At 48.5% G+C, this 18,656-nt stretch overlaps 8 protein-coding genes across 8 annotated transcripts; 5 read left to right on the top strand and 3 right to left on the bottom strand.

Annotated features, from left to right (window-relative positions):
- Positions 1-145: 145 nt before the first annotated feature.
- On the top strand, positions 146-535 carry EJ05DRAFT_500258 (uncharacterized protein; the record flags this gene model as incomplete). Its single annotated transcript, XM_033746969.1, has 4 exons — positions 146-254; positions 305-334; positions 384-438; positions 490-535. The coding sequence occupies 4 exons, from the start codon at positions 146-148 to the stop codon at positions 533-535; spliced, it is 240 nt and encodes a 79-aa protein (XP_033601190.1).
- A 49-nt stretch (positions 536-584) lies between these two features.
- On the top strand, positions 585-1,902 carry EJ05DRAFT_362479 (Rad1-domain-containing protein). Its single transcript, XM_033741084.1, has 2 exons — positions 585-853; positions 900-1,902. Exons 1-2 carry the CDS (start codon positions 691-693, stop codon positions 1,811-1,813), a joined length of 1,077 nt encoding a protein of 358 aa, XP_033601189.1. The 5' UTR covers positions 585-690; the 3' UTR covers positions 1,814-1,902.
- A 1,668-nt stretch (positions 1,903-3,570) lies between these two features.
- Positions 3,571-5,261, bottom strand: EJ05DRAFT_500256 (transcription factor IIA, alpha/beta subunit; the record flags this gene model as incomplete). Its single annotated transcript, XM_033746968.1, has 3 exons — positions 3,571-4,638; positions 5,050-5,151; positions 5,244-5,261. The coding sequence occupies 3 exons, from the start codon at positions 5,259-5,261 to the stop codon at positions 3,571-3,573; spliced, it is 1,188 nt and encodes a 395-aa protein (XP_033601188.1).
- A 1,411-nt stretch (positions 5,262-6,672) lies between these two features.
- On the top strand, positions 6,673-8,575 carry EJ05DRAFT_438527 (putative carboxypeptidase 2; the record flags this gene model as incomplete). The annotated part of the gene is made up of 4 exons (XM_033741834.1): positions 6,673-6,949; positions 6,999-7,111; positions 7,166-7,466; positions 7,512-8,575. 4 exons carry the CDS (start codon positions 6,673-6,675, stop codon positions 8,573-8,575), a joined length of 1,755 nt encoding a protein of 584 aa, XP_033601187.1.
- A 58-nt stretch (positions 8,576-8,633) lies between these two features.
- On the bottom strand, positions 8,634-9,669 carry EJ05DRAFT_476047 (ClpP/crotonase). Its single transcript, XM_033743943.1, has 2 exons — positions 9,334-9,669; positions 8,634-9,267 (listed from the first exon to the last, which is right to left on the bottom strand). The coding sequence occupies exons 1-2, from the start codon at positions 9,529-9,531 to the stop codon at positions 8,743-8,745; spliced, it is 723 nt and encodes a 240-aa protein (XP_033601186.1). The 5' UTR covers positions 9,532-9,669; the 3' UTR covers positions 8,634-8,742.
- Positions 9,670-9,714: 45 nt separating this feature from the next.
- EJ05DRAFT_510627 (uncharacterized protein) lies at positions 9,715-10,687 on the top strand (the record flags this gene model as incomplete). Its single annotated transcript, XM_033748190.1, has 4 exons — positions 9,715-9,941; positions 10,014-10,075; positions 10,128-10,308; positions 10,426-10,687. The coding sequence occupies 4 exons, from the start codon at positions 9,715-9,717 to the stop codon at positions 10,685-10,687; spliced, it is 732 nt and encodes a 243-aa protein (XP_033601185.1).
- A 2,546-nt stretch (positions 10,688-13,233) lies between these two features.
- On the top strand, positions 13,234-14,838 carry EJ05DRAFT_485827 (uncharacterized protein; the record flags this gene model as incomplete). Its single annotated transcript, XM_033745484.1, has 2 exons — positions 13,234-13,436; positions 13,497-14,838. 2 exons carry the CDS (start codon positions 13,234-13,236, stop codon positions 14,836-14,838), a joined length of 1,545 nt encoding a protein of 514 aa, XP_033601184.1.
- Positions 14,839-14,994: 156 nt separating this feature from the next.
- On the bottom strand, positions 14,995-16,997 carry EJ05DRAFT_485826 (kinase-like protein; the record flags this gene model as incomplete). The annotated part of the gene is made up of 3 exons (XM_033745483.1): positions 14,995-16,104; positions 16,167-16,436; positions 16,497-16,997. 3 exons carry the CDS (start codon positions 16,995-16,997, stop codon positions 14,995-14,997), a joined length of 1,881 nt encoding a protein of 626 aa, XP_033601183.1.
- Positions 16,998-18,656: the final 1,659 nt, after the last annotated feature.

The raw sequence follows: 18,656 nt of genomic DNA, 5'->3' as shown, positions 1-18,656 counted from the left end.
TTTTGCCTGCTCACACCGCCTGTTGGAGACAAGTAAGCATTGACTAACTACGGCGCATCGTGGGCAGTTGAGGCCACGCGAATAGCTCACTTCTGCATTGATTGATTGCCTTTAACTCAGACGCAGAATTCCGGTTCAATCATAAATGTCTTCACCTCTGAAGCAAATTTGGGACGCCGCTGCTGCGAACCCATATCAGCCTGCTGTTGGCAAAGACAGCCAATTCACCGTGGGCTTCGCCTTGCTGCTTACCGGTAGGCACTCATGACTGTGAATGGGATATACACATGGCTGACTTCTGTAGGCCTCATTCTGACAGGAATCTTTGGTCTCAGTATGTCATCTCTATACCCAATGGAAGAAACACATTAACTTTATATAAGACCGGTCCATGATCAGCATTCCATTATTGGGCGTTCCAGCTTCTCTAGCTTTCGGGTTCGTGAACTACTCTACTATGACCTACGAAACATTTTGACGTACGCTTAGGTTCGGCGCTGTGTATATGATCTGTGCTGTCGGCGTCAACGTCTAAATCTCTTATTCCCTCGATCCCATAACACAAAAGCGCGGCGTTCAAGGAACTCTATTGTATCATACTGGTGTGGTATCAGGCGCGGGCAATAGCTGAATACAAGAATCAAGGTCCTGATTTACTTCTACTATCGGCCGTTTCCCCCCTCAGTGACCATGGAGAACGATACCGATAACCAACCTACGTTCAGTGCTGTGTCTAGCACGGCAAGAACACTTTATCAACTACTAAGATGTATTTCATTCGCAAGCAAAGCCCAGGTCCGACTATCTGAAGCTGGTATGCGCTTTGGTGTAGAAGACAGTAGTGTCATGGAAGGTATGTGGGAGGCCATTACAGGGACCACTCAGCTCAGAGTGTTCAGGTCATGCGTTCCTCGGAAAAGATCTCTTTACGACCTACCAGTACAATGCTCCTCCACCATCGCAACATTCGAATACACTCAAAAGCGACGATAACGACCAACTCGACGAGCCTACTTCTCCAATCTTCGAGATATCCCTTCCTTCGCTCCTCGAGACTCTCCAAATTTTTGGCCTTGCCGACCTGACGAGCACACGCACCAACCCCTGGTCGCGCGCCCCAGACATAAATCAAGCTTTCGATAATCGCGTTCTAGGCCTTACTGGCATCTGTAAACTACGCTACGCTCGACCTGGTGCACCGCTCAGCATTGTGCTTGAGGAGAGCGGCATCACGACGACCTGTGATCTCGTCACATACGAGCCTACTGTCACAGAGGACATTCCATTCGCACGAGACGCGCTAATGCTGAAGATTGTCATGCGTGCTAGCTGGTTGTACGATGCTCTGTTAGAACTCAGTGCAACAAATCCCGAGACATTGACCCTAACAGCAAGTCCAGTGGCGCCATACTTTGCACTTTCAGCCGCTGGCCCGCTTGGTAGTGCGACAGTTGAGTTCTCGTCTCGCGAGCAAGGACTATTGGAAACATTCATGGTTTCGCCAGCCATAAGTGGGAAGAGAGGCAAGGTCGTCAACAGCTATAAGTTCAGCCTTATCAAAGCTGCGCAACGAGCCATGGCTGCGGCAACCAAGGTTAGTATTCGTGGGGATCATCAGGGCGTGTTGAACCTTCAATTCATGATCGAGGTAGACACGGAAAAAGAGAAGATCAGTTTTATCGACTTCGTGTTCGTGCCACTTGCCGAAGACGGTGATGAAGAAGGCACAGAGGATGAAGAAGAAGATGACGTGGGAGACGGCAGGAATAATGCAGATGGGGGCGTAGTGAATACCGATGACGATGAGGAATAACACTCGTCGATGGAGACCTCAAGCGTGACCTGCCCGGTTGTAATTATAAACAATCACCCGTTTTGGACGGTCTGACAGCTCCTTCCTAAAGTATGTACTCTTTGTTAGTCATCTATGGTTGGACACTGAAGGACTCCGTGAAATCTTCGCCCCTATCTTCCTTTGTCTGCCTTGGACAATGTTCCAGCCTGTCTGCCAACGGTGCTTAAGCGTACCACTCATCATGAATAGTTTTCCCGCCGACATCGCCCAAGACATTCCACATGAAAGAAATACTATCCGTTCCAGCATTCACACAGCCAATCGAAGCATTGCACAAAGCGAACATGCCGAACATCGCTCACCAGCAACGATTCTGTATCCCCAACCCATGAAACACCCACAAAAAAAGCCTCGACCTAGTCCCCTTCTCAAGTGAACAATATTCACTCAGACACCGTATCACATCAGCAAAATCCGACATCGGCCATGACATCCAACGCCTTGACAGTTTATCCCGTTTTTGATGTGGTTGTAGCCAATCGATGCTCTGTACTGTACTAGTTCACTGCCGTTACCATTCACTATTCTCCCACACAACCATGCCCGCGTTTCACAGATCTATATAGAAACACACCGATTGCGGTCATGATGTTCAACGCTTGTGCTTATTTACAATGCATATACGGCTAACCAATAAGGATAGAGCGTCGTCGCAGTTTGAAGGACACTGCTAGTCATTCACTCATCATAAAGAAAGGAAAAAAAAGACACGTAATCGCACATTCTGGGATGAAGAAACCGAAGTCACTAATGTCATGATTTTCTCACACTGGCAACTAATCGCCCAATCAGTCACAAATCGATCAAAGTGGAAGTATGTACCGCTGTTTGGTGGAAGCAGACGCAGACTCCATCCAATTTCCAAATGACAGAAGCTCGAGCATGAAGGCGCCGACGTCGGGCATGATATCTAACACACACAATATCACTCATTTTCTGCCTTATTTCTTACGTGGCTCGCGAATCAGAGCTCAGTTGTTCTTAGTGACGTAAGGGAGGCACCGGAGAGCTTGTTATGGGTGACTAAACATCGCGGTTCCTAGAGATGGCCGACGTCGGACGTTGGCATGGAACGGGTGATATCCAATTCTCATTCAGCCCTTTGCTGTGTTTGGTCAAAGCTAACCAAGGGGCTGAAATCAGAGTTAAGAGAGAGGCAAGAAGGTTTTGGGGGGCTGGTGTTTTGTTTGAAAGAATGCTGACGCACGGACACCTAGATTCACTCCGCCGACATCGCCAAGCTGAAAGCGGCGAACGTGCATCATTACTGCATATGACTGGGAGTGTCCCAAGGTCCTCGAATTGGTGTTGACTGAACAGATACCAAATAGTGCACAACAACAAGTATTGGCCGGGGACATTGCACAGGATTCGTCAACCCCCTCCAATTTTTTCAGTTATATACTATATCTCTTCTGCTTAGATTCATCTCATCAGAGATAAAGTCTGTATTGTCTCATCTCAATCCTCGAGACGTCGTTCACGACACTAGTGCTTGCAGGAAAAGAGACCGTCCCTTAGCGCCCCTAGTCAGAGTGATGCCGGATATATATATATATCCAAAATTAGTCACCTCTGTCTGATGCGCAACATACTGAAAAAGAGAACCCAAGCATAGACGCCATAGTGATGCATCATGGGGTACCAGCAGATAAAATGAGATCATGTTATAGGCCAGTGGTAAGTGTTCCACCGGCAGACGTGGTAGCGTTCGCTCACCACTCGAATTCACCAGTAGCCTTATGGAAGAGGTAGTCTTTCCCATTAGTGGTGAGAATACCATCCTTAAGGGTGCACTTCCATTTGTTCTTGACGCGCTGCACTTTGTCATAAGTGCACAGCATGATGTCGCCAATGTCCTGGCTGTCATCGTCTGCTTCGTTGAGCTCATCTTCTGAATCATCTAGGTCCGAGTTTATGGCTTCGTCATCGGGTATCTTTTTCTCGTCATCATCATCGTCGTCATCGTCAATGCCATCAAGCTGGGGCACGCGAGGCTCGCTTGAGGATGCTTGGGATGGCACCCAAGCAGCTCGACGCTTCACAGCCTTCTTAAGCTTGGATCGCCTAGACGCAGGGATCTCATCGAGAGGCACAAGGAGTCCACTATCCATACTCGCAGAGAGTGAGTCGATTTGAGATTGGAGAAAAGCGTCAGCAGCCATTCGACTACTTTCACCCTGGGAGTGCATTGCTGCAAGATGGGCAGTCCACTCCATGGGCTCATCACCGGCACCATCATGTTGTGCCTGATACACATTCGACTGTTGTTGCTGTCGCTGCTGGTTCTGAGCCTGCAACTGCTGTAACTGCTGCTGGCGCTGTTGCTGTGCCTGCTGTTGCAAGTGTTGCTGCATTCGCTGCATCTGCTGTTGCTGATTCTGCGGGGGCATTTGGATGTGCTGTGGCCGCTGTTGTCCATTGGCTTGGGTTGGAATAGCGGCTATGGACTGAGCAGCCTGGGATCCAAAGTCTCTCTGAAGAAGGTCTGCAGCGCGTTGCTGGGCTACGTTCCTGTCAAGACCAGACCGATAAGTCGGCACGGGGGGCGGATATTCTTGTGAAGGAAGGTTGCTTAGTCCATCTTCCTGCTTCATCTCCTGCTTGATCTGGGGCCCTGTGTAGTTGCTACGCTGGCCAGGTTGTTGTCCGTTCATTGACGTAGTTGATTGCTCGGGTTTCGGGCCATTCGAGGGTACAGTGGGTGGATTTATCGGCTGAGGAGGTGTGGGATCCCATGGATAGTTGGCACCCTTCAAATCAGTGAGGCGTTTTTGCCATCCCTAGAGACATAGTCCAGTTAGCGGCGATACTCTTGAGAGGGAGTAACAGGTGACCCATATCACGTGAGTAAGCGAAGAGGGAAGATGTAAGAGGCTAGTCCAAAACAGGGACAAGCGGGGCGGGGTCAGCGATGACTCTGGGTATAAGAAATGCCCCAAATACACGGCAGCGCCCCCGACCTTCGTCCCATGTTCGCCCAACGGTCCAACCCCCGCTTTTGCCATCGCTCACTACGCAACGCAACCCAAACTCAACTCCACGCCGCCATCTCGATGCGAAGTGCAGTGACAAAATGACAGTTGCGCCCGTCTCTTTCTATATTTGATTGCAGGCAGAGACTATAACAACAGAAGACATGATGTCGCAGCTTGACGACAAAGGTGGTGCGTCGACGTAGGATTTCGGCTTACCTCTCTCATCTCGTGCAGTAACGACTGGTCGACACCATTCTCGAGGAAATCATTCTCGGATGCCTCAATCACCTTTGCGATGATGGCCTGATAAGTTGCGCCCTACATGAAGTGATACTATCAGCATGGCCCTTATCGTAGCAATGTGGCCGTGAATGGCTCTTGTCGCTGCACGCAGCTTGGGGACCACTAACAACAATGCCGTTCGACATGATGCCACAGATTTATTGGTGTATGAAATGGTATTTCACTGATCGATATACTGGGAGTCCTGCGCGTTGCTGCCTGTCGCGTTGCGTCGTGATGGGTGTCACTGGAGGATGAAATTGGAGGTGAAAGGGTCAGGCCAGGGCGATCGCAAGGACGCAGCAGCGTCGGCGGCAAGGACTTTATTCGATTGCTATCATATATAATGAACCGGCAGAAAAGGTTCCGAGCGGTTGTTGGGAGGTACAGGTGCTGGAGCCGTTGCGCTCCTGGGGTCGAATGTAGGTGTAGAACGGTGAGTTTGGTATGGGAGGCTGAAGTTCAAGGCCGTCAGGTCGCTTAGGTAATCAAACTAGTCCGCACCTAGCATGCGGCGCTCGATCTGCGTTAACATATGCCTATAAACTATCCCACTCAGAAATATTATTGATTCTATGCGAATGTGTTGCAGTGAATTAGGCTCTGCAAAGAAAGCACCAAGGCAGTTGAAGGGTGTGTCTACCTTGGCCCTTGTCCTTGCTCTTCATCCATTGGCACAGGCACAAAGACTGTCGGTCCTTTATTAGGCGATTGACTGCTTTCGTTAACTCTTATTTCGACCAACACTACAGCGTCGCCGTTGTCTATCCAACGACTCTCTCTCGAATGAGCAAAGACTCATTCATACTACCCTACCATCAAACCCATGGAAAGCTCCACGTGGTCAAAGCTACAAAGTCTTCATTAACGGACGTCAGGCCTGCGAATGACCCGATCCACCGGCCGACAAGTCTTTAGACTGGCCCAACTATGGCTGGCAATAAGGCTAGTTAGCATCTGCAAACGCGTCATTGTACTCAAGCTTTCCTCTGAAGCTCATTCCAAGACGACGAGAAGCTTGACCCATAGTCGAGTGGCGCTTTCGACCATCAACTCGGATTCGTGATCGGCGGGCAGAGATGCTCCACGTTCGACGACTGATGCCGTCATACCGCTTGACTTTATCTAGATGTCCCCTCGAGATCTAGAATTTTAGACTTCAGCATATACAATCCGATACAAGACTAGGGTCTAGATGAGGTTTATATGTTCAGTCACCCTAAAAGCACGGACCAAGCTTAGGCTCTAATTATAGTAAAGGATTATGCGATAAATTGAGGTATATAGCCAAAATCGAAATTTGGCCTACGGCCGAGATATAAGTCTCAATTATGTCTAAACTTAGGTTATAATCTTGATATCCTGGTAATCTTTTCGAGGGGTAGATTAAGCCTATTTTCTCCATTAAAATTTCGGCCCAGATTGAGCTTGTATGCATTAGGATTGTACATGCCGAAGTCTGATTCTGGATATTCTTCTTTCCACATCGTCTTTCAAATACTCCAAGTGTTTGAGTAGCGCGTTTCGCAAAGACTACTCGATTTTTGGTCACCATTCATGATGATGGTCATATCCCTTGTCGCTCTTGTGCTTTCAATTGGAGCTGTCGGACAATTCGTACCGGCCCCGACAGATCTCACCACTAAACAGGGATACGCTGGGGTCAGCGTTCGCTACAAAGAGGTACCTGTCGGTATCTGCGAAACAAGATCGTATGTCAAGAGCTATGCCGGTTATGCAGATGTTGCCAAAGACCAACATATATTCTTTTGGTTCTTCGAGGCACGCAACATTGACCCGGAAGAGGCACCCTTGACCATTTGGATCAACGGAGGTACATATCAACGTATTTCCGAACTTCCGGAACTCACAATCTATTGTAGGCCCTGGTTCGAGTTCTATGATCGGCCTTTTCCAGGAAAATGGACCTTGTGGTATTGACCAATCTGGTGCTGTGGTGGACAATCCTTACTCTTGGTCGAATGTCTCTAATATGGTAGCATTGACATCTCCGCACCCGTAGACTATGTCAGACTGACAGAGTCCATAGTTGTATATTGATCAGCCCACTCAGACTGGCTTCTCTTACTCCATACCAGTTCCAGGGTATCTTAACCCTAATACTGATAGATTCATTGTCTTAGACAGTACAGTGTGTCCAGAAGGCATCACAACCTGTGGCACATATTCGCTGCCGGATCGAGCCTTAACCGCGACTTCAACTGCAAGTGCTGCACCGAACTTCTACTTAACACTACAAGGCTTCATGGGTGCATTCCCACAATACTCTGGAAATGACATACACTTCGCTTCCGAGAGCTATGGTGGTCATTACGGCCCGATCTTCAATGGTGAGTCCTCATGTATCATATTCGCAGTCAAACTAACTGCTCCAGACTATATCCTCAAGAAGAACAGAGAGGCGAAGGCTGGTACTAAACGTATTGACCTGAAGTCTGTGCTCATTGGCAATGGATGGTTCGATCCCATTGTACAATACCCTGCGCAGTTTAACATGACGGTCTTCCCTGGCAACACGTACGATCATTTCCCATTCGACGTATCGATCGAGGCTTTAATGCATGACAACACCTACGGACCTGGAAACTGTGTCGAAAAGGAGAAGACGTGCTACGCGTCCGGTGCAGATGAAGACTGCATCGATGCCGACGAGTATTGCTACATAAATGTGGAGAATATGCTCGACGATTACGCCGACCGTGACGGATACGACATCCGTTACCTCACTCCAGATCCATTCCCGTACGAGTATTACATTGACTACCTCAACACACCTCATGTCCAGTCTGCTATCGGGGCATTCCAGAACTTTTCAGAAGGCTCTGAAACTGTGGCTGAAGCATTCGGTACTACTGGTGATAATGGCCGCGAGTCCGACACTATTCATGGCATCCAGAGCCTACTTTGGCAAGGCGTGCAGGTGTCACTTTATTTTGGTGATGCTGACTACGTGTGTAATTGGCTCGGCGGCCAAGTTGTCGCAGACAAGGTCAACGCGCCAGGCTACTCCGCGGCCGGTTTCGTCGATATACAAACGTCCGACGGTATCACGCATGGCCAGGTCAGGCAAGCGGGCATATTCTCGTTCGTTCGGATCTACGAAGCAGGGCATGGGGTGCCGTTCTATCAACCTCTCGCGGCGTTGGAGTTCTTCGAGCGTGCGATTGGTTGGACGGATATCGCCACAGGATCGCACAACCTCTGGCCCAGGTATATCACCAGGGGTACAGAGAAGAGTACGTACCGTGAGGGATGGGGCACAGTACAGACAGAGGTTACGCCTGATGGGAGTACGTATAATACAATGACAAATACGCCAAATCCGCCGGTGGAAAGAAGGAGTCTCAATGCGCAAAAGAAGAGGGGGCTTTTGAGGAAGCCAAAGCCCGCGAGTGCAAAGAAGGAGCATGTGAGGGCCACTGAGAAGCCCGATAGTTGACCAATGTTCCCGTCCTCTGCCGGTAAGAAGGCACCCAAGATTGATCATATCTTGTTAAATTGACTTTATGGACAGATTAAGACGCATATATATACATATATACCTACCTCACTTTCTTGACCTACCCATATAATCGACAGGATACCTACCAAGGCATATTATACCACTTAGATCTTCGCCCCAGAAGCCCTCATAACCACTTTCCCATGCACATAACTGATCTTCCTCAACCTCTCCGCCGCCTCTCCGTACAACTCCCCCCGTAACAAACTAAACACCCCCATCTTACTCCTACCCTGTACCTCCCTGGCCTTCTCCAGCGCCCGCTCCAGCATCTGGCCCGGCTGGACAACCTCGTCGACAACACCATCCCGCACGGCCTCCTTGCCCGTCCATCTGTGCGCCTCCAGGAGCATCTTGCGCGCAATTTGCGGATGCAGCTTGAGCCGCGGCAGCGCACCGATACCCTCAAAATGCAGCCCCAGGTTGACAGGCGGCATGGAAAAGAGACCGCGCGACGCGTTCATGATGCGATAGTCATGCGCGAGGGCAAGGGGGCATGCGCCGCCGAAGGTGTGGCCGGTGAGCAGGGCAATGGTCGGGAAGGGATAGTCCAGCAGCGTGGCTAGGAGCGGGTAGAAGCCGTCGGTGTTGGCATGTGGGTTTGTGTCTGGTTCGTCGAGGTCGAGGCCCTGTATATGGATATGTGTGAGGTAATGTGTGAGTTATGTGCGGGAGGTGGGGGACTGAGGACGCACTGTGCACCAGAACTTCTCGTCGCTGCCTCGTGTAATGACACAGCCCTCAGCGCCCGGGCCCAGTTCCTTCTCAATGTCGCGAAGCGCGCGGATGATTTCCTGAGCGAAGCCTGAGTCGATGCGGTTCTCGGGGGCTTTGCGTAGAGTTAGGACAAAGACTTGGCCGTGCCGCTCGATGGTGAGGTTCTGGTATGTCATTGTTGGGGGCATCCGGAGATGGGACGAGGGGCTGTAAGAGCGATAACGGGTGCGGAAGTGCTTGAGGCGTCTACATTGTTTCGTATGGCATATCACGTAGTCATCGGATGGATGTTGTTGACGGCCGCGGTTATGAAGCTTCCCCGCGTTACGGGTTCCGTGTTAGTACATCCATTCCGGACCATGCTTGAGAAACCCTCCACGTTCGTTCCCAATATCGAGCAGCATTTCCACCACGCGCGCGACGAGCAAGATAATGACCCAATAGCTTTCATAGTATGGGTCCTGGGCGGCGTGGGCAAGACACAGCCGGTGCTCGTCTATCTCTGGCGGTACTGCGCAGACTACACGCGAGACTTGATGAATATACATGAAAGCTACTGTTCGATGTGCAGACAAGAACCGAACAGGTAGATGTGGTAGTGGGTGACGCCGTGATGGCTGTAAAGAGCTGATTCTCGAGCTAACGTGATCGCTGGCAGATTCTATTCTACAGCGCCGGCTGGGATTGAGGACGAGACTGATAACAGCTACGTCGACCTGAGTCGCTATATATGCTGCAGGAGCCTCTACTAGACCTTATCATCACGACACAGCACGCAAAGGGCCTGACGAGATTGCATGTTCACGTCGAAGAAAAGAGCAGAAGCGAGGCAGTCGACTTATTATACACGTCACCACAGGTCGATCAGGCGGGCGATACCTCGGTCGAAGTCTCGGACAGAAGATCGTGGACGAGATCGGCTGCCTCGCACTTGCGGTGAATCTGGCAGGCGTGTACGTATCTAAGACGTCGCAGTTGTAGTCTTCCATCCAAAATCATGTGCCCGAGTATCAGGAGCGGCTGCGAGAGTTGCTCTCACAGATGCCTGAATCTCTGATCCATCAGCACAGCACGAGTATACTGACCACCTGGGAAACATCGTTTCGAACCGTGCAAATACCGTGTGATGAGGCGAGTCCACTGCTCACGCTACTGTTCTTTCTAAGCGCTGATGACTTGTTCCTGGACCCCTTCGGCATCGGCGTCCTGTCGGTACATAATCCAAACGACGAAATAGCGAGATTGGGCATGCTTATATCGCCTGAAGAAGTCCTTTGTGTGCGCGACTTTGAACGAGAGTGTTCGAAACTCTACGCGGTACTTGGTTGGTGACCTCCCTAAGGTGCCAAGTGCGCTCACCGATCTCGTTATGTTACGAATCTCATCGATATGTGCGTTCCAGTCTAATTGGAGCCCAAGTACAAGATTCCTGAAAGCTCTCTCTTGCTAGCTGAGTACATATACGTCCTAAAATCGTCGCAAGCCTGGGCCCTCGGCAGTGAGAGCAGCCTCTCCGTTCAGCAAGCCATAACCGAGCCAGCTCCTATACTATAATCTTGCAACAGCTCGAGATCAATCCTAATGAGAACAGCACATCATTGTATGAGCCAACGGCCAGACCGCAATCAAAGTAGCTGTGCAATGATCGCATGGAAACTGCCCCATTTAACCCACAAGCATCTGATCGGAGTACACCTAGAACCCGAGTAACGACAAAACATCAACACCGAAGCCCTGGCTCTGAGCTTCGTCGTTCTTGATTTATATTAATGTACTTCTGCTCGACCACTACGAAGGACATAACAGTATAGTATCCAAGACCTGCTTATAGAGTAGCTAGTCTAGGGCAGTATAATTTCATTGTAATCCTATACACAACGTGTTCGATTTGGCAGAGTTTGAATGTCGTAGAAGACCTCACAGGGCCTCGTCTGTCTGAATTATTGCTTATCAGTTCAGCATCAGGTGATCCAGCTCCAAAACTCGTTAGAACAAACGATCTGCAACAGTCTATGGCTTAAATTCATTCTTGCAGGCCTAAAGCCGCTAATTATACTCTACGCAAATGTTGGCTTACCCGGATATGGCAAGCGTTGCTGTGTCGCCTGAGAGGCTTCTTAGCTTCCTGGTAAGGCGTAAGATAATTTTTTTAAGTGATGGAAGCCTGCCATGTGTCATATATTTCAATGTTTGGCGCGACCCTTCTCGCTTGAGCGGTCAGTAGGAGCGCCCATGCTTTCCTATCTTTAGCCTGTCTAGAAAGGAAGAAGCCCGCGGAGAGAAGTGGCTTCGTTCCAAGCCAAAACAAAGGGTAAAAAGCGGCAGACTCCCAATCAAGGATTGCCTTGAGATTTCCACTGTCATCTGCTATAATATTTCCCGGCCCGAGGTCAGCAAACGAAAAGACAAAGGGCGTTATGGAATCGACGGCAAGAGATTGTGATAGATAGGCCTGCAGTTGGTCGATAGAAAAGGGACCGAGAAATTGAGGTCTCCAGGAGGGCTCGGATTCTGGAGGCCCTGCCGTTAGAAACGGCTCAACAATGCCCTTGCTATCGGCTGTTTTTAGCTGATCTGATCTTCGACTCGCTGGAGCCTTGCAATATCGTGTAACTGTATCCGCGAGTTGAATTTGCTAACCAGTGGGTAATGATGTCCAAGCCTAGTTCAAGGTTCTTCCTTTTAACCGATTCGAGTATTAGGAACGACCGATTCCACTGAACATCAATCCAAGAGTGTAGAATTTCTGGTGTAGGGAGATTCGACACTTCATTAACGAAGCGAATAGTGTCACTTTCTAGTTGCATTCCAAGTCGCCATGCTTTGACCTTGATAAAAAGTCCTCCAATGTTCCAAATTGCAGCGGCTGTGCCAGCATGATGGAAAAGATCTTCATTCGAACAGCCATGCTTTCTTAATGTGGCCAAAGTACTACTATTCTCATGTAAAGTTCAAAGGCAATATAGTTTTCCGTCATCGTCTTTCCAGCTCTTTATAGTATCTGTTGGTATTTCAGATACAACTTCGCATGTTAGCATAGAGCCTTATAGCCAGCGATCTTGGGAAATATGGACGATAAAGTCTTCGACGGGATGGTCCGTGAGACTTCGATCTGATTAGCAGGATTCATAAGAAGGAAGCGGAAGCATACCAAAACATGTCGATCGTAATCGGGTTGCGTAGGCTGAATTAACGAAGTAATCCAGATGGGATGAATCCCGGAGGGACGGGTGGCGGAAGTAAGCTGGAAGAAGTGTCTACCATACTATAAGTATATCGCCTTATACCTACTTATTTATATGAGTTCTATAATATCTTCTATATCTCTCTTATTAAAATACTATAGAGGCTAGATAGATCATAAGACTAAAAAGATAATTGGAAAAATTTGAGACTTAGAGAGAAGTAAAAGTATTAGAGCTCTATGTACTAACCTACTATAACAGTCACGTGTAGTGTACGCGTGACTTGTAATAATAGTATAACTCTATATCTATTATATATCGCTCTAGTACCAAGTACCATATAATTTAGATAAAAGTCCAAGTGTCAAGTAGAGCTATAAGATAAAAGTCCTTTTACTTAAGTATTCCGGGTTCTATTTCATTATATCTATAGATAGATTTATCGTATCTCTAAGCTTTAGTTAAATAAGTTAGTTTTAGATAACCTTCGATAGCTACTAAAAGATTCTATTATAATATATATCTAGATTAATTAAGTAGCCCATAGTCTGTAAACTATGGAATGCTTGTCTATATACAACGTGCATGCTAGTAAATCAGCTGGCCAGCCAGGCTAGGGCAGCCTCGCCCGGCCAAGTCCCTACCTAATTAGCCTCGCCCGACATTCAACAATGATCCACATCTGATCTAACAATGAAAAACATCAGTAGCATTCCGGAGTCGGAGCCTAAACCTGAAACTGCTACTCTTCAAGAAGTACTTACTCTCGACTGTGACCAGTTTCGCCAATTCCTAAACGATTGTCATACTAGCCATGGTTTCGATATTTCGCGTATATCGGATTTGGATCAATACCGTGAAAGTGAGGAGCTGGCCGACTTGATCGAGAAACTGACGTGAGTACAAAGCTCCCCTCATTCTTATACTGAACTCTGCTGATGACATATTTTCAATAGTTCCACGAGAGAGCAGCCGGACTCCTTCGTCAACGCGTTGATGAAATCGCTCAGCAAACTCGCCCAAGACACGTCACAAAGCGAAGCGAACAGGCTGTCGCAAGATCGAGATACGAGGACCGAAACCCCGTCCCCTAGCCCTGAGCCCGGTTTTCCCCGTGATAATGGTCGGCATGAGGCTTATTGCCACGACGCACTCGTCCAAGCGGGAGGTCGCCCCGTAGTGTCTTTCGCACGTCTTCTTCAGACCATTGAAATGGGTCAAGAAGCCAGTACAGACATATTAAGATCATGGCTCATAGAAGCGGACCTTGGCAAAAGCAAGGTTACCGTACCGCCTGTTTTCTCAGCTCAACTTGAAGATTGGACGACCTTCCGAGGGAGTTGGCAGTGGGATAATCGTGGCCAGTGTGCCAGCGACGAGGGATTCGCGTATTTCCTAGAGGCTGAAAGAAATATGTGGACTCACTTTGGGGAAATAAGGTTCGTGTCTGCATCCTCTTTCGAGTCGGACACAAGACGCATGTGGGACGATCAACAAAGGCATTTCGAAGTATCCAACAAGCAAGATTTCCCAGAATACGTACGAGCCGTTAAGAAACGTCTTACATCCCACCACTTTCTGCAAAATTTCGAACTCGCCGAGGATCCGCGACGCCAGGACGCATGGACGACATGGGTAGAGTATCTCAACTATACCTATTGGTGGCAAGATACGCACGCAGAAATCATGAAGGCAGAACAACCGGACTATCAGAGAGCGTGGGACGAACTAATCGATTTCGACCACACCAATGACGATGAAGAGCCGCCTTCGAACAAAGCCGAGTGGCGTGCGGCCAGGCATCAAATATGCAAGTTTGTCGAAAAAACGGGCATGTACCGAAAATATGAGGCATATGTTCACCGACAAGAGTTACGTGCGCGCTGGATTCTTGATTTACTGCCTGCTATGGAAGTTGCCTCATCCAATCAGCCAAAAAAGACGACTCACAAACCTGGTACGAGTGGCAAGAACAAAAGAAAGACTAGGGACAATGGTGGCGCTGTATGCGACGAAGCCGATAGCGAGGTGGATTATAACAGAAGAACTGTTCATGAGCTGAAGCTTGAGCTCAAGGCGCGGAAAATATCTTTTGTGGGCTTGAAATTGAAGCAACACTTGGTTAGAAGGCTGCAGGAGACAGATAGACCTCATAGCTCTCACAAGAGAACCAAACTTGATGGGCAGCATGACGTCTATCGTTCCTCGACAGCACAGCCTGAAGTGGGACTCGAAGTTGTCGCTGATCCGCCACTTCGCCGCAGTGGACGCCTACGCACTAAAAGACATATCGAATAGGCATTAGACACACTCGTGTCTTGATACAAAAAAGGACTCTAACAAAGGACTGTGATGTCATAGCGAACTCGAACATAGTTGAATCGCAGGATAACAGGGTAACGTATATGCATTGCGAACTCGTAGACTCAAGGCATTGCCATTATATCACAACTCTCAAGAGCTATGTGTGTCTTGGACAAGTTGATCCGACACTCTGGATCGCTTCTCGCACCTACTGTCTGACTCTCGATTGGCTGGTGCACACTCACCTGCGTCTGGAATCTCTTGCAGCCTCGACCGCTTCCGATCAACTGGCGGGACTACAAGTAACGTCTTGCAAGTATTCTTAGTGGTAGTTTTAGAGTTTGACACTTGAGACTCAAACATCGTTGACGGGTTCAAGTCAAAGAACGAGGCTGAGTTGCCTCCGGCCAGAGCAGCAAGGAGGTCCGACGTTGGTCCAGACAATCTTGGATACCCCATCCCCAATCCTCGGACTGTTTCATTATTGTCATTCGCATCGATCGTAGTGTTTTCAGTATGCTCGAAGTCGCTGATTTCGGCTTCGGAGGCTTGTTGATTTGCAGGTCTAGGTGTCATGCAAGCATTATTCGGGGTTTCTTGTCCTTCCATAGCCTCGGCTCCTAATACGGCCAGTGGACGTGCCAATTCGTAGCATGTTCGCGCAGACGGCCTTTTCGTCGGATCTACTACTAGCATTTGAGCTATTAGGATATGTAACCGATCTTTCTCGTGGCCCCTCTGGTGTATCTTGAAACGGTTGACCATGATATCCCCCCAATGATCACCTGCATATTCATATTCTGATCTCCATTCTGGTAGAGATCTGTGCTCCAGCTCGAACAGAAGCACAGCCACAGACCAAATGTCGACCAGTTGACTGTATTTCGCGGCATGTGTTCCCTTCGTGCGATTCTGTAGATGCGTACAAAACACCTCCGGAGCCATGTACAAACGAGTACCGCAGAAGGACTGAAGGTCTGCTGATGGCTTTGACAAACCAAAGTCGATTAGCTTGACATGAACCTTGTCGGCACTCCAATGTTGCACCAGTATATTCGCCGGCTTGATATCTCGATGTGCTATTGACTTGGTCTCATGTAGGTACGAGATGCCATCGAGGAGCTGGTAAGCGATCTGTCGCCTTTGAAACGATGTCGTAATCTGGTATTGGTCTTTGGTCAGGTCGCCTCCTGGAACGTACTCAAAATAAAGGGATGGTCCGTCATGGAATGTGGCATACTTGAAAGCAACGATGTTGTCCTGTTCGGGTAGGTCCCTGGTCAGTGTATTCAATAGGGCTTAGTTCAAGACATCATGCTTACATGGGATATAGTTTTCAGGATGTCGGCTTCTCGTTCCAATTCTCCTTTGCGTTTGGACTTAAGGCGTTTCTTGGCAAATTCCTCTCTAGTGGTAACATTCCAAAGGTAGTCGACCACCCCAAAGCTTCCTTTACCAAGCTCTCTGGTCCAGTATATACCGTTGGATTCCTGCACTGTCGGTGTTCGATCCCCTCCAGGGGTTGGCATCGCAGTCGATGGGCCACTCAGGATACCGAGGTCTTCGAAGAGCTTGTCAGGGTCCAATGTTCCCTATAGGTACTGTGCGACTTTGTCACGATATATTGTAGACCATGTGTCATGGTTCGGCACCACTATTCTGAACTGGACTTTGTTGACCAACTTGATGGTCGCCCAAGGAACAGTCTGCCGTAGATAAGGCGGACCCCGAGCGCTCCAGGCACGACTCTTCACTCGAACACCCTCTTCGTCGTCGTAAATCACTCGAATTCCAAACTTGGAGCCCAGATCTCTGACCACGAGTTCCTTGTGTTCGTCGAAGGTCAGCATGAAGTGAATAAAACTTATACCTTTCGCGTTGGGCAGCAATACGTCTGCGTTCTCACCTCTACCAAAAACCAATCCGGCACGACTTCGAGGAGGATCGCTAAACCTTATCGCCAGGCAGGGCAAGTAATCCAGCTCGTCCCAGTGTGTTACCTGCCTCCCAGGATTCTTAGCCTTGGACCGCTTGTCTTTACGCGGGGGTATCGTGCGAAAGTTGTTCTGCTCTATTTTCATAGTTCGCAACTGGACCGTAGACTCGTCGCCGGGGTAAAGATAAGCAACGATATCTGGATGATCCGGATCCATTCTCATGCAAGTGGGATGGCTTCTTGTAGGTTGCAAAGCAGGCAGTATTCTTGGGACGGTAGCCTGAGCGGGGTATAGAAGTACGAGACTATAGTATTTATAGGCGCAGTTGTAGCCTTGTCTCGATACAGCCTTGTTTCTGCAAGGCAATTCAAGTCAAGCGCAAGCGGGCTTTCAGACAATCCCTGTACTGCAAGCGCAATTGTGAAATTCCAGCCGCTTGTCAAGCGTAAGCGTGCCTCCTCGATTGCTTGCGACTATTGTAGACTATTGTATCGATTGTGGTTTATGGTTTTAGGTACCCTAACTAGGTAATTTAGTGAGTCGGATCATCAGTCACGTGATAATATTTAAGTCGATATGACTGTCACGTTGTTAGTCGTACCACGTGACTGTTTCTAGTCTTTCCAGCCCAGCTTTTCATCTTATGTACTCTACTACAATCGGTAATCCTTAACAATTCAAGGTAATTCTATTAGTTAGATTATAAGCCTACGCCTAACTAGAACGCTTGTCTTGGCAATTTAATACAATTATGCTCTGACTATTGCTTGCCTTGCATGTCTGGATGTGAGTTGTCAGCAGCTAGATCACGTGCTAGTGCATAATATGAGTCGCAGCTAGCGACCAGAGCAGTCTCTTCTCATTAGAGTTCTTACTATGATCTTTCTAGCTTGCTCTTTTCCTGGTAGAAATTCGCTTTGTCTCCGGTGGTCCGGGTTGTACAAAAGCCCGATCTCTCTTACTTTCTCTAATCTGGTATATTTCACACGGGACCATGACTAGCACCTGAGAAAAGCGTGCGGATTCTATAGATCAGTCTCTTCGAAAATACAGAGTGAGCCATTAGCTACCGGGTCAGATCCATATCGAGTACGGAATGTACCAGGGCTGCGATTTGACGCTCGCTGTACGACATAAAGTGAGTAAATGACAAGATGAAGAATCTAAATATAGCGAACTTGAAGAGGGTGTAAAAGTAAGTACATTCTAGCCACATAACTCGGTCTTCCTAGGGGATAAAAGGTTCGAAGTGTATCGTAAGTTTTTGGATAATGGACAGACTCACTCGCAATGAGGCCTAGTTCTCATGCATACTCGTTTCCAGCCGTGTCTCTTGTGCGATCCTCGTTGTTTGGTAATGACCTGGGTACTAATAAGTAAGATAAATGTATTTACAGGATAATGTACGTATCGGAGATAGTCGTCTAGAGACTCACGTAAAACCTAATGGGGGCGACCCCAAGACAGCTGCTCAGATTCAATGCTTGAGTGATCCTCTACCTCAAATTCAGCCTCTTGAGGCGCTCAACTACTCGTCCAACACGATCAAGGCTCCTAATGACGATGATAATGATAATAATGCTACAGTCCTATCAAACTGCTAAGAAAGCAGAACCGCCCACTCTTACTTGATAACACTGTGCTCTGCCATCGCCGTGCTCGACACATTCAGCAGTTTTCTGACGAGACTCAGGACTTGCACGCACACAGCAAAGACCATGCATGAAAGCGCACATATTCCTTTGAATGACATGAACTGTGACTTGCGATGACACCCACGAGCGCATTGTAACATATCCAAGTCGGCTCGGCTAGTCTACATGTGCCATCATCGACCCTATCGAGGCATGTTCTAATGCATCAATGACGTGAGCG

Source organism: Pseudovirgaria hyperparasitica, assembly GCF_010093815.1.
Source record: "Pseudovirgaria hyperparasitica strain CBS 121739 unplaced genomic scaffold EJ05scaffold_7, whole genome shotgun sequence".
NCBI classification, from domain to species: Eukaryota; Fungi; Ascomycota; class Dothideomycetes; order Acrospermales; family Acrospermaceae; genus Pseudovirgaria; species Pseudovirgaria hyperparasitica.
The sequence above is the reverse complement of the archived record's forward strand: the minus strand, read 5'-3'. Positions and strand labels throughout refer to the sequence as shown.